At 40.4% G+C, this 13774-nt stretch overlaps 2 protein-coding genes across 11 annotated transcripts in view; one reads left to right on the top strand and one right to left on the bottom strand.

Moving 5' to 3' along the window:
- Window positions 1-13774, bottom strand: part of FARS2 (phenylalanyl-tRNA synthetase 2, mitochondrial) — a 371125-nt gene that overhangs the window by 357108 nt on the left and 243 nt on the right. For 2 of the 6 annotated variants that reach the window (XR_012157340.2, XR_012157339.2), the window contains exons 1-2: window positions 13147-13744; window positions 10715-10808 (exon numbers count right to left, since the gene is read on the bottom strand). Coding sequence is in view for 4 of the 6 variants with exons in the window: in XM_073332132.2 (XP_073188233.1) it covers window positions 10715-10744 (30 nt within the window). In the remaining 2 variants the exon portion in view is untranslated. Of the gene's footprint in view, window positions 1-10714; window positions 10809-12773; window positions 13745-13774 lie in introns of those variants that run through there. The other 4 variants (XM_073332132.2, XM_073332126.2, XM_078851631.1 and 1 more) reach the window with 3 other exon arrangements.
- The window catches only part of LYRM4 (LYR motif containing 4), a 146299-nt gene continuing 145504 nt past the window's right edge, over window positions 12980-13774 (top strand). For 2 of the 5 annotated variants that reach the window (XR_012157342.2, XM_073332142.2), the window contains exon 1: window positions 12983-13503. Coding sequence is in view for 3 of the 5 variants with exons in the window: in XM_073332142.2 (XP_073188243.1) it covers window positions 13418-13503 (86 nt within the window). In the remaining 2 variants the exon portion in view is untranslated. Of the gene's footprint in view, window positions 13504-13774 lie in introns of all 5 variants that reach the window. The other 3 variants (XM_073332141.2, XR_012157341.2, XM_073332140.2) reach the window with 3 other exon arrangements.

A 13774-nucleotide genomic window follows, 5' to 3' on the forward strand; every position in this document is an offset into this window, starting at 1 on the left:
TTAATACAAGAAGGCTTTAGGGTTTCAGCATAATTCCCCATTTTTGATAGTATGCCTCTTTTCTGTTGACTCAGTGAATTGAAACTAATACAACACTCGGTATGTCTTCTCCCATCAACACGCGAGTAATTCAGGCATTTGTCTTCCATTTCTTCTAATGGGAGATATAAGCATAAAGAGCTCTTTATTCCACAAGGAGAAAAATCAAACCTGATGACTTCAAAAATAGTGTATATACACAGTATGCTGAAGCAAAGTGGATCTATTTAAAGAGTCTCTATTGTAATTCATATTCCATCCCAAACTGCTAACCAGGCAGAGAAAATACCATTACAAGGGCAAATGTATTAATCCAAAGTGCAGTAATCAGTGGTGTATCGTAGGAGATAAGCAAGGCAGGTCTTCCAACTGAGAGTTCACTCCACTCCCTTCCATCAGTATCAGAAATTGGAAGCATATAAAGATTCACAAGCAGTAACATGGCTCTGTCAACAAGGCTCAAATAATCACAATATCTATTTTGATAAAGTCAGTCTCATGGCAATATAAAACTTCACGAGGCAAAATAAAAACAAAATGAGATTCCACTGCTGAATGTTTCCAGTTTGTTTTCTTTTATTTCAGTCTTTTTAGTAAACTTATTTTATCATATTTCTTAACTATTCAGTTCATATTTCATTAGAACCTGCAATTTACAACAGGTTGGCCAGTGCTTTTACCTCCACAGAGCCCCATTGACACTCTGAACCAGTTAGGGAGTCTTCCTGTATGTTGTAAACTGCAGGATCGGGGCCATAATATTCACTTGTTAAAAATACTTCAGAAAATATATCTTTATGCATTGTGTAAGCAATTTCCCATGAGCCAAAATACAACAATTTCCCATATAATATTCCCCAGTTTTAAACTCTGATGGGGAAAAAATGGTTACCAAAGATAGAGTAGCAGTGTTATAAATATTCTGTTTGGATTATTGAAATATTTGTCATGTTTGCATTAAAGAAACTGCAGAATTACACTTCTGGCCTATCTAGGGAGGATAAAAACTATAATAAGATATATGATTTTCTTCAAACCAGAGAGTTCCCAAGTGGAAGTCATAACATGGTGCTAGAATTACGCTGTTGAGAAAAGGTCCTGTGACATTGCATTCCATATGATTTTATGAAAATATGCTGATGACTGTGAATATAATGTAACTGTAATATGCTTCATGCAAAAGGTCTCTTGTAAGGTGTCATTACAAATCTTATAATCTACTGTGTGGTCATCTTATTTATATGAATGAATCAATCTTGTATCTGAAACTAGAAATATGAAATATAACTCTGAGGTCCTATTGTAATTATGCAAAGTGTGGGCCATTAATGGTGGTTTGGAATCTTGATGGCTCCCATTAACCAGGACAATTGACTGTAGACGGCTCTGTTTACTTGCAAGCCTTCCTGTGAGTCAGGCCAGGAAGAATGAAGGCTTGGGGGGTCTCACAGGACATGTGACCATGTCACCTGGTACTGGAATCCATCTTTAACCTGGTGCTTTTCCATTTAAAAGTGTGGGAACCCAGAGACACAAAAGATTCCCTCCTTGTGCCAAAGCTATAAAAGGGGGTGGAACAGAACAAAGGGGGCTGCAGTCATGAGAAATCCCCTGGAGCTCCCTTAGTTGGAACAAGGATTGTACCAGGGGAAAGGATTGGGCCCAGACTAGAAAGGAGTCTAGTCTGTGAAAGAAGCTTATTGGAACATCTCTGGGGTGAGATTTCATCTGTAATCAGTTTCTTAAAGTATTAGGTTTAAACTTGCATGTTATCTTGCTTGGTAACTCACTTTGTTCTGTCTGTTATTACTTGGAACCACTTAAATCCTACTTTTTGTATTTAAGAAAATCATGTTTGCTTATAAATTAACCCAGAGTAATTAATTCCTTGGGGAACAAACAGCTGTGCATTTCTCTCTATTGCTGTTATAGAGGGCAGACAGTTTATGAGTTTATCCTATATAAGCTTTATACAGAGTAAAATGGATTTATTTGGGGTTTGGATCCTATTGGGAACTGGGTATCTGGGTGCTAGAGACAGGAGCACTTCTTAAGCTGTTTTCAGTTAAATCTGCAGCTTTTGGGGGAAGTGTTTGCAGCAGTCTAGCGTGTCTGGCTCAACAAGACAGGGTACTGAAGTCCCAAGCTGGCAAGGAAAACAGGCTCAGAGGTAGTCTCAGCACATCAGGTGGCAGTCCCAAAGGGGTCTCTGTGACCCAACCCATCAGAGGTCCATCAGGCATTTTATAAAATTATTCAAAGTAAAGTTCCATCTACACTATTAACCACAGGCCAAGATATAATATGGATTGGTCTTACCTGTATCAATGGGACCAAATCTTGTTCTAATTACATGAAGCAACTGTACTTTGGTTCTATAACAGGTCAAGGCTAGAGCATAGTGTGGTCTCATTCATTCATGCAAACTCAAACTGTGATAGCATAGTCATGACAATATTGTTTTTAAACATATCTGAACACTATCAAACTGAACATGTTAAAGGGGCCTTATATCTCCTTAGTTTTCTCAAAGCAGGGCCAACCCAGTGATGTGTGAGGTCCCAACCAAAGCAGAGAAAGATTATAAGAAATCGGGCCATAAGTCGTTTGTCCTTCTAGTCCTGCTGTTAAAGAGCGTAGAAAAGTCTGAATTAATTGCAGTACAAATAATAATAATAGTTTCCTCTACCTTTGTACCTGTTATTGAAGAAGATAATACATGAGTTCCAAGGCTCCCAAAATAGATGCTTGCCTTATTTGTCCTTAATGTTAGTCCCACATCAAACCCTATAGGGCTTGATAACACTGATGTGCTTCCTCCAGGAACAGCACAGAGAATGAAACATCCTAGAAGAACTTTTGCTTGAAAGGCTTCCAGGAAACAGCACACTTTAATCATCTCAGAGAACTCTTCTGTGGCCCCAGATGCCAGAAAATAATATTTACTTCCAATGCCAGTATTAGTGAAAAATATGAGAGGAACTCAACATATTTATCTTTACAAAAAAGCTACTGTACTTGGAGACATTTTCTTGAAAAAAACAAAAAGAACACATTTCCAGCCAAGATAAATGTCCCTTGCTGGCTGACAAAAGATACAGTAGGCCAAGAAAAGCAAGAAAAAACATCAAAGAATCCACGCTTTATTATTAATGAAGTGCACTTAGTGTCATTATGCCTTGGGCTCCCTATGATACAAGTACAATCAATAAACATTGCATTTCTTTATGTATTAGGACAATCTGAGCTAAAGAGTAAGATTTGCCTCTTGCTTTTTCTTTATAACCATTTGGGGAACTGCAGTCTGTGACATGTTTAAGAATCAACTTCCACACACAGCCTGCAGGTTCAATCACCAGGGATTTTGAAATGAGAAGTGAGAACAATACGACGACCAGGGTCAAATGAACAGAGGAGATAATAAGGAAAAAAAAGTAAATCACTTTAATAAGGAGAAGTCAGACCTTGTAAGACTTTAAACAGTATTCATTTAAAATCAATAAAAAATACTACACAGGGAGTCTAGAAAAAGAGATCAGAATAAGTACGTTTCCCTAACCTTAGTGCAAGTCTCAGTTCAACCAATGGATTTTTCCATTATTTATAGCTTGGATATTAAAGTAATTGACTGAAAAAAAAATGCATGAATAAAATGTCTATACCACAGTGAAAGAGAGTTTAGATTTCACCGACCTTCCTGAAAAAAGAACTGGATGGTGAAGGAAGAGAATAAACTATACTGCAAATATGAACAGCAAAAACATATAGAAATTCCCACCCAATCTTTCTTCACCAAGCAGCATCCTTCTCCCTGTTCATAATCCACTTCCTCCGTGATACCAAAGCTAATGTGTCAATGTAAGAAACAGGTAGCTTTTCATATTTAAAATAACTTTCGTATAGATTAGATATTTGAGCATTTCCTGATCACCTCCTATTTTGAGATCTGTATGTTGTATCTGTCCAGTGTATCATGACTCCACAAGGAAGGGACTCAGTCTTCTTTTATGTTTTTAATGACTCAGTGCTCTCTGACAGCCATTAATGAATTAAAATAAAAGTGAACGAATGCCAACATTTCTAGAAAGATATGCTTTACAATGAAAGTAAAAGAAAAAGCAATAAGCTATAAAGTATGGCGCTTAGAAACTTTAGTGATGGAAGCACTATAAATACCCTTCCAGACCCAACAAATAAAAAAAAAAAGATCAAAATTAAATACAAATTTTTTATTGTAAACATGGATTAAATTTTACAAAAAAATCTTGAATTGGTTATTTTCACTCTGCATCTGATTTTGTATGTTCTAAAAAACACAAACGCATCACAAGGCAGCATCTCCAAATGAGAGAAAAGGAAAATAAGTGTGCAAATCACTTGCATAAAATTGTAAGTTGTAGGTAAGAAAAATTCTAAGAAGCAAGGGGAAACAAACCGAGTATAATGCCAAACACTGATGTCAGGATAGATCTTGGAAGCATACTAGATCCCTTACGGTGAGATCTATTATACTGGGGAATATTCTTCTCAAGGGAAGGGAAGGTTATTTATGACTGGACAAAACACTAAAAAGTATAATATAGAAAACAGTTCTGAAATGATGCAGTGACAGACTAGAACACCTAAGAAGCCTAGTCCATTTCTGATTTCTATGATTAAGTTTGTCAACAAGTTTTCATTATGCCAAATGACCATCCAATGAAAATACCCTCACTTCCTGCAGGGTTTCTGTCCACAAAAAATATCTGAAACAATATCAGTATTAAGGTTAGTGGTATCTTTCAGGTTTGGTATAACTACTACGAAGTGAGCATTCTTAAGGATTACAAATATGATAATATATATCTTCTGATGTCCTGAATTCCAGTCTAATCCTTTTACCACAAAACCATCTATAGCACTTTTCATTCAAGGATTGCAAAGCACTTGACAGACATCAAGATCCAGTTAACTTCCTGCAGAAATGCCTGTGCCATGGGAAACCCTATTTTGGTGCAAGGTTTTAAGGGCCCAATCTTCACCACATATTCATTTAAAAGAGACAGTGAAGGTGGTTTCATGGTAGGGGTATGGGGCAGGGCCAGGCCATGGAAGCTAGGAGTTCAAGCCCCTGCTCACAGCTTCCGAGAGGCAACTGCCAGCATTTTGAAAGGGATATAAAGCCTCATGCTTTTGGCTGTAATCCCACGTTTGAAGATTAGGTTTTAGGGAGGAGATTTTGAAATAGCTGGTTTCATGGGAGGAGATTCTCCCACATTTGACTACTTTGGGATTTCTCGCATCTTCTTCTGAAGCTGGCCACTGTTGAAGCCAGTAAATAGAACAAGATGGACCACAAGTCTGACCCAGCACATTACAGAACAATAAAAAGAGCAACTCTTAACAGTTGATCATTTAAATGTCTTGATGGGTCACTTATTCTTTAGAGCTAGCCTCTGACTAATTTTGTGTGTATTTTTGATTTGTCTGCTTTGAACATCATTCAAAGTTCAACATTACATACCAAAATAACACATACTATAATAACTTTTGAATTTAACAGCTTGCTAAACTATCTAGCTATTTAACAGATCTTCCCCTAAATGATCCAGGGTATCTCTGATCTCTGTTGATGGCACAGTCCTACAAAGTTGTTGTTTTCTTTCTCTTTTTCAATCCTTTTTGTATTCCCAAAAGCTTGAAATTTAATCAATATATTTTCTTGTTAAACCCAAACGAGGCAAGCAAGAAGTGTATTGATGCATGATCAGAATCCTGCAATAGGATTCATACAGAAATAGAATTTCTCCCTATGGGACCAGAGAGATGGAAGAATTTTCTCTTGTTATTTCTTCTAATGTCAAAAGTTTAGGGTGGGATTTTCAGAAGTGCCTATGTAATTTAGGATCAAAACTACTTCTGACATTCAAAAGTGCTTGTGCTCCTAAGTCACTTAAGTGCTTCTGAAAGCCACCACCCCACTGTTCAGTTCTGTTTCTGTAGGCAATTACACGAATATAAAGAAATTACTAATTTTAGAAACAGAATTATTCAGAATACCCATTTGTTATGAGGAAATAATCCTACCCAGTGTGGGCAACAGAAAAACACTTTTTTAATTATAATCAACTATGATAATATTGGCTGAGAGCCAAATTCTGCCTTGATTTGCATTCCTAATTTTCAATGGGTGGTATAGAATCCAAACAAGGGCAGAACCTAACTCTGTGTGGCACTGTCTATCATTGCTATCAAGGAGCAAAAGTGATTAAGACGAAGGAGAATCAGAGCAGCAGCAGGAAGGAAAAGAGGTTATCCAGTTTTTAGAAGTTGAAAAATGGTAATTAAAAAAGATGATAATATCATGACAATCAATTATCACTCCAACCCCAAAAGAAAAACAACCAACATGAACAACAACAGAACAGGAAAGCACATGCTCTCTCAAAGCACTGAGTGCCATGTCATAAAGCTGAAATGATATACCAAAAAGAATAATTTAGGCAGCATATGACAAAGCTACAAATATGCCCCGGAGAATGTAACAGCTGCTCCATTTCACACAGTTCTGCAGTCTCTGCAGGTATTTTGTTCAAATTCATTTTTCTCCTACTACAGATTTAGAATATTATCAAGTACACCAGATGCTTATGTTATTACATCATTCTCAAATTGCTCATTTATCTTAAGATATAAGGCAAAAAGTGGGCCAGCCAGGTTTCCTTCTTCCAAACCTGAACACAAGCAGCAAAGACTGCTGTCTAAATAATATATAACAATAAAACCCGACCAAGGTATCAACCAACAACATTCAGAAAATGTTGCCTAGGTTTGTTTATGCTAAGATTTTACGCACACCACTAAATTCTCCCTCATATTTGCACAGCAACATGTAAGTAAGCAAAAGCACAGTTTACACAAACACACAAGTGGACCAGTCCCGGTCCCATTTAAATCTGTGATCTGAGTAAGATAATTATCAGGGCCCACATGCTGAAGACAAGCAGCACTTATTTTTGTGCAATACATGGCTTCCAAGAAAAGCAAAAGCAAAACAAATCTATAAAATTAATCACTCTATCCAACAATACCATCAACTTAAAAAAGAAAACTTGTCTGAATCTTGTTCCTACTGCTTGATTCAAGCAATCTACAATTACTATAACCAAAATAAAAGGGAGGAAATCGCCTTTTTTAGTTCACTTTTGCAGTTGACTGCACTTTCTGTATCACTTTCTTCTGATTTGTCTTTTGTTTGTTTTACATATACATGTGGCTTTCATACTGACACAGGAGAATGAAAAACGTTTTAAAAATAGGGCATGTGGTTGTAAAACCACAAAAATTATCAGTTGGACTCAGGAGCATGGGTAGTACCTGAATTTTTTTTAAATACTTTATTTAATGACTAGATTAGATTTCAAACTGACAGCATTCCTGTAAACAAGGTTTGCTTTAATATATTTTGCCTTCTTCCTCATAATTCTTTCATATTTTGGAGATCAATAAGAGAGCAATAGAACCTCTAGTTCAATGGTGCCCAAACTTTTCCTGTCACACCCCCTCTTACCCATAATGGAATCTGTCCACACCCTCCCCGCCTTTACTGCACAGTTGGCTCAGCAGAGGAGCTTGGGCTGAAAGCAGAGGTGGAGGGAGAACTGAGGATGGAGGAAGAACTGGGGCTAGAGGCGGAGCTGGCCTGGGGGTGGAGAAGGAATGAGAGAGGAACTGGAGGAAAGGGAGCAGAGGGTGGAGTGGAGCTGCAGCTGGGGCTGAGCTAGGGCTGGAGCCGGGCTAGGTGATATTCCCTCCTTCCATCCCGTGGGGGCTGACTTGGGTCCCGCCATGCGTCCCCCACAACATTCCTCTGTACCCCCCTAGGGGGGCACACCCCACAGCTTAGTGACCAATGCTCTAGTTCCAATGACTGAAAGGAAACTAAATTGAGAACGAGTCATCACTGCACTAGTCTGTAAATCTACTTTTACTTATCTAACCTTTTCCAAGCCTTCCAAACTAGATTTTACTGGCTAAATGAAGATTGCAGGTTTTTTTAAGATCTCTTAAATATATGAATGAAGAAACAAAAAGTGTGGTTGTCTCAGAATTTTAGGAAGAATGTTATAAAGAATCTGCAAATAAAAATGGAAAATTCCATTTTAATATGTGTTTAGCATACCTGTTGCCCAGACCAAGAGAAGTATACAGCACAAAAACAATAAAAACCCTTCATTTCTTCTGTTCGTATTCCCTTAATTCACATAGCCAGCCTACAATGCTTCATTCTGTGACCTATAGCTACCAAGGAAACCCCAAGGAGTATGGTGCTGGCCATGAAAGTTCAGTTAATTGCATTTCTGTAGAACAATTTAAAGTTTCTTAGAACAATTTTAATTTTGTTTTTAACATAGAAGAATGTTTGAGAAGGTGCTATATGTAATTAAACAAAAGTGAAATGTATTTTAAATTGCTTGTATGCTTTTCACAAGACCCAAAGGATAGCCAAAAGAAAACAACTTGTGTGTGTGCAGTGTATAAATATAGACAGAGAGAGGTTATTCTACAGTCAATATTGCATTATTTATCTGTATTATTTACACACAAAGCATTATTTTATAAACACACTATAAACTGGGTCAGAAATGTAGCTGATGGAATTAAGAAAACTCAAGCACAGGTGCAGGTTAAATATCAGTTTAATCAGTGAAAATGGTGCACCACAAACACACCTTTTCTGAAGACAAACTAATTCACTATTTAAATAGCATGTAATAGATAGACCGTAATGTTAGAAACACTGCTATACCAAATAATACATATTGGTGATATTATATTAAAAAAAATCAATCATAGATACTGGTGTGATATAAACGACATGCGCTAGTCATGACAAAACTACCAGCAGAGCTGGAAGTTGGAGCCATTCTATTTGAAGGTCCGGAAAAATCTGGATGCTTACAGTGCAGACGAGAGAAAAGTGGAGGCTGATGGTGCGGCTGTGGTGAAGGAGCAATAACCCACAGAGCAGAGGAGGGTAAATCTAGGACTTATTAAATAAACAAGGAGAACCTAGTAACTGAATTATAACCTCATAATTCACAGTTAACTGTTTATTCCATGAGCAATACACTTTAGAGGAGCCGTGTGTGCGCAGACAACAGGTAACATGTACCCTTTGTCAGAGCCAATTCCAACAAAGCTGGGACCTCTTGCAAAATCTTGGGCCCACAACTTCAAGACTAAATGCAGATGACCTCTCTCCACCTATTAAACTCCCATGTAAACTCAGTCTCAGGAGAGGGTGTATGTCCTTGCAGAAAGAATAAGGAAAATGGTGGATGGAAGTTTCCTGTTAAACAGAAAGAGACAGAGGAAAACCTTTGCTACACTTCCCAGGGACATTTTTCCCAAGAGTCCTTGTGCTATCACCCTGCCTCAACGCTCTCAAACAGCACAAAGCAAATCATACTCAACACCACGTGACACCAGACCACAAGCAGGAGTCATCACATTATCATAATTTAATAGATTTATGGAGGCTAAAGCCAGAAGGAATCATCCAATCATCTAATCTGACCTTCTGCACATCACAGGCCATTACATTTCACCCAACTATCCCCATATTAAGCCCAAAGAATGCATAGATTTCAAGGCCTGAAGGGACCATTGTGATCATGTAGTCTGACCTCCTGTACCACACAGGTCATAGAACTTTCCCAAAATAATTCCTAGAACATACCTTTTAGAAAAGCATCCCATCGTGATTTAAAAACTGTTTGTGACAGAGAATCCACCAGGACCCATGGTAAATTTCCCAATGGTTAATTATTCTCACTGCCAAAAATTTACACCTTATTTTCAGTCTGAAGTTGTATAGTTTCAACTTCCAGCCATTGGATCATGTTATATCTTTCTCTGCTAGACTGAAGAGCCCATTATTAATTATTTGTTCCCTATGTAGATACTTATAGATTGTAATTAAGTTATTCCCTAACATTTTCTTAGTTAAGCTAAATAGATTGAGCTCTTTGGCATAAAGGCATGTTTTCTAACCCTTTAATATTCTTGTGATTTTTCTCTGAATCCTCTCCAATTTATCAATACCCTTGAATTGTGGGGACCAGAACTGGACACAGTATTCCAGCAGGGGTCACACCATGCCAAATATAGCAGTAAAATAACCTCTCTACTCCTATTCAAGAATTCCCTGGTTTATCCATCCCAGGATGTGTAACTTTAGTTAGACAAAAGCATTTCAGTCCTCATGAAACTAAACTGTGTGCGATAAACGGAGAACAGGAGAGACCAAGGTGCTAGCAATGCCCAAAGGGCCCTGCAATAATAGAGCATTGATTAGGCGAGATATGACTAAATATGCCCATAATCCACGGTGTTTCCACAATGTGGAGCCTTCCTGTGACTGTAGGTTTGGCAACGTTGTCTGAATCAGCCATAGGCCTTTATGATTGAAATTATCTGAACTTTGGAAGCAGTTCAAAGAAGTAAAAGTAGTATTGGACTGATATTAGTTATTGACTCCTGGATCATCCTGCCCCTCTCCTACCATGCAACCTTTCTACTGCCCAACCTCTCCCTCTGGCATTGCCTTCTCAACTTTCACTTCAATAATCCCTTCCTCTCCCCAACTTCAACCCAAAGAGCCCCTTAACAGTTTGTAATACAAAGAACTAACCTGACTTCTGGCTGCCAATACTCTGTCCATGTGGTTTGAATGTTACACCCTTTCCGCTGTCCTTCTTATGGGTTTGTCTTTCAAGGATTCGAGTCTGCAACCATTTAAGAACAAAAGAAATTTTATGCATGACAGCAGTCCTATTAAATTCAACAGGGTTACTTATTTGCATAAAGTTACTCTGGTGTGCAAGTGTTTGCAACATTGGAGCCTTAGGACAGTGGTTCTCCACCAGAGGCATACAGACCCCTGGGGGTACGCAGAGGTCTTCCAGGGGATACATCAATTCATCTAGATATTTGCCTAGTTTTACAACAGGATACATAAAAAGCACTAGTGAAGTCAGTACAGACTAAAATTTCACACAGACAATGACTTGTTTATACTGCTCTATATACTATGCACTGAAATGTGAGTACAATATTTATATTTCAATTGATTTATTTTATAATTATATGGTAAAAATGAAAAAGTAAGCAATTTTTCAGTAATAGGGTACTGTGACACTTTTCAGAGTAACAGCTGTGTTAGTCTGTATTCGCAAAAAGAAAAGGAGTACCTGTGGCACCTTAGAGACTAACCAATTTATTTGAGCACTTCATCCAATGAAGTGAGCTGTAGCTCACGAAAGCGTATGCTCAAATAAATTGGTTAGTCTCTAAGGTGCCACAAGTACTCTTTTTCTTTTTGTGACACTTTTGTATTTTTATGTTTGATTTTGTAATCAAGTAGTTTTTAAGTGGGGTGAAACTTGGGGGGTACACAAGGCAAATCTGATTTCTGAAAGAGGTACAGTAATCTGAAAAGGCTGAGCCACTGCCTTAGGACATGTGTTTAACTTTAACAATTCTAAAAGTCTAATTAGGTTCAACTTTCCAAATGCAGGATACCGTGTTTTGGTTAAGAAGTACCCTTCAAATATGTGACAGAGAAGTCTATCACAAGCCATTTAAAGACACTGATTCTGCATGGAGAACCAAAGAGACACTCTTGTTGAGGTCAGTGGCAAAGGTGTTGGAACAATTTCTACAGTGGAGGTGCTGAGAGCCATGGATCCAAACTGTAAACCCTGTATATGATGGAAACCACTTCAAGCCAGGGGGTGCGGTAGCACCCCAGCACTCCTAGTTTCAGGACCTAGGGTCAGTGGAGTGCCCGGCGGGCACAGGGGTCAACCTGCATGGTTCTCAATGCACAATTGTGATCTAAGTGAGGAAACTTTCAAATAATTATGAGTAAGGATTCAGTCCTGCAAACATTTACACATATGTATAAATGTTTTCAAGATTTCCCCAGTCCTGCAATCAGGTTTGCAATCAGACCCTTGCTGAACCAAATTTAAAGCTGGTTTAATTTTTCAGGAAAATTTCCTCACTATTGACAAGGCCTGTGAGCTTGACTGTGGTCTCCCGCCAGTACAAATCAAGAGTAGTTTCATGGAAGTTACAGGAGAATAAATCTGATGTGCATTAGTAAATAAGCAAGAAAAGCACAAAAATAGGGTGTTTTAGGAGCTTCAAAGATGTGCAGGGGAAAGTTTCTCTTTTCAATATTTTGTTTGCAGGATTAATAATGTGCATGGGACAGAGTGCTCTGGTTTCTAATGACCTAGCAAACACCGTGTAACATTTTCTTACGAGAAACAGGAAGTGAACCTCTACAATGAAGATTGTAGAGCTGATTGAAAAATTGAAAAGATTTTGTGGGATACTTTGAAAGGTTCCATTTTGCAGGGACCAGTTTTCCATGAAACTTTGAGACTTTCTAAATACATATTTTTAGCAAAAATCTTGTTGGCTAAACTGAACTTTTAGCAATGAAAATGTTAGGCAGCACCTTGAAACACAATTTTGATAGAAGTTATGGGTTATAAAATGGATAAAAACATTGTGTTGCCTGAAAAAAATAACAAAGAGGTGACCAGTTTTTCCTGAGCAGGTCCACACGGGGAGAATACATTCACTATTCATCAGAACACTTTTCACTTAACACAAGTATCGGAGGGGTAGCCGCGTTAGTCTGTATCCATAAAAACGACACAGCTTCTACCCGCTTTCACCTTCTGGGAGGCAGGGAGCAGAGTTAAGGGTCTTTGTTCTGAGGACTTCACTGTGCAACCTGGGCCCGATACTCTCTGTGTCCTTAAATACATCAAACAGGAACACAGTGATAATTCATAACGAGGGGGTGGGGGGAAGGTTGGGGGATGTCTCAGGCCCAGAACAGCCCCTCGGGGGAGGCTGTGAACGTCCATCCCCGTGGCCGGGAGGCTGCCCGCTAGAGGCAGCGCTGCACACAGGGGAACCACGCGGCGGCAGCGACCCGAGGAAGCGCCTCTGGCCCTGCAGCGTCTGGGCCCCCCCCCCGCGCCCCGCCGGGGACCGTGTCCCCAAGTGGGGCCCCGCCGTGGGACCCTCCCAGCCGCCACTCACCGTCCCCCTCAGCTCTCTCGCCCCGCGGGCTCGCCGCTGTAGCTGCCCGAGCCCCGCCTGACACGCCGCGAGCGGAGGCCGCCGGCCGAGACCGAGGCGCAGGGTGCCGACCGGCAGAGCTGGAGCCGAGCAGGGGGCGGCCCCGGTTCCCGCCCCGCCCCGGGGTCCCCGCGCCCCAGCCCGGGGCTGAGGCGGCCGCACTGAGCTCAGGCTCCTGCGCGGGCGGGAGGGAGAAGGGGCCTTCGAGCGAGGACCCGCCTGCGCTAACAACATGGCGGCGTCCAACCGGACCCAGGTGCTGCGGCTGTACCGGGCCCTGCTGCGGGCGAGCCAGCGCTTCACCGCCTACGGTTACAGGTGGGGCACGGCCAGGGGAGACACGTGCCCGGGAACCTGCTGAGGGGTGGGGGAGGCTGGGGTCCCCCCAGGTCCCTGCGCTTTGGAGGGGCGGGAGGGGGGCCTAGGTTCTGTCCCCCACCCCCCGGCTCTGTGTTCTCTGGCGCAGCTCAGGTTCCAGGCCCCTTTGAGGGGGGGGCCGGCTACAGGCCCGTTCCCCCTCCATTCGCCCCCCCCCCCCGCGTTCTCCTGGGATGGAGGTACAGGCCAGGTTCTCTTCCTCGGGCCTCCT

Source organism: Lepidochelys kempii, chromosome 2, assembly GCF_965140285.1.
Source record: "Lepidochelys kempii isolate rLepKem1 chromosome 2, rLepKem1.hap1, whole genome shotgun sequence".
In the NCBI taxonomy this organism is placed as follows: domain Eukaryota; kingdom Metazoa; phylum Chordata; order Testudines; family Cheloniidae; genus Lepidochelys; species Lepidochelys kempii.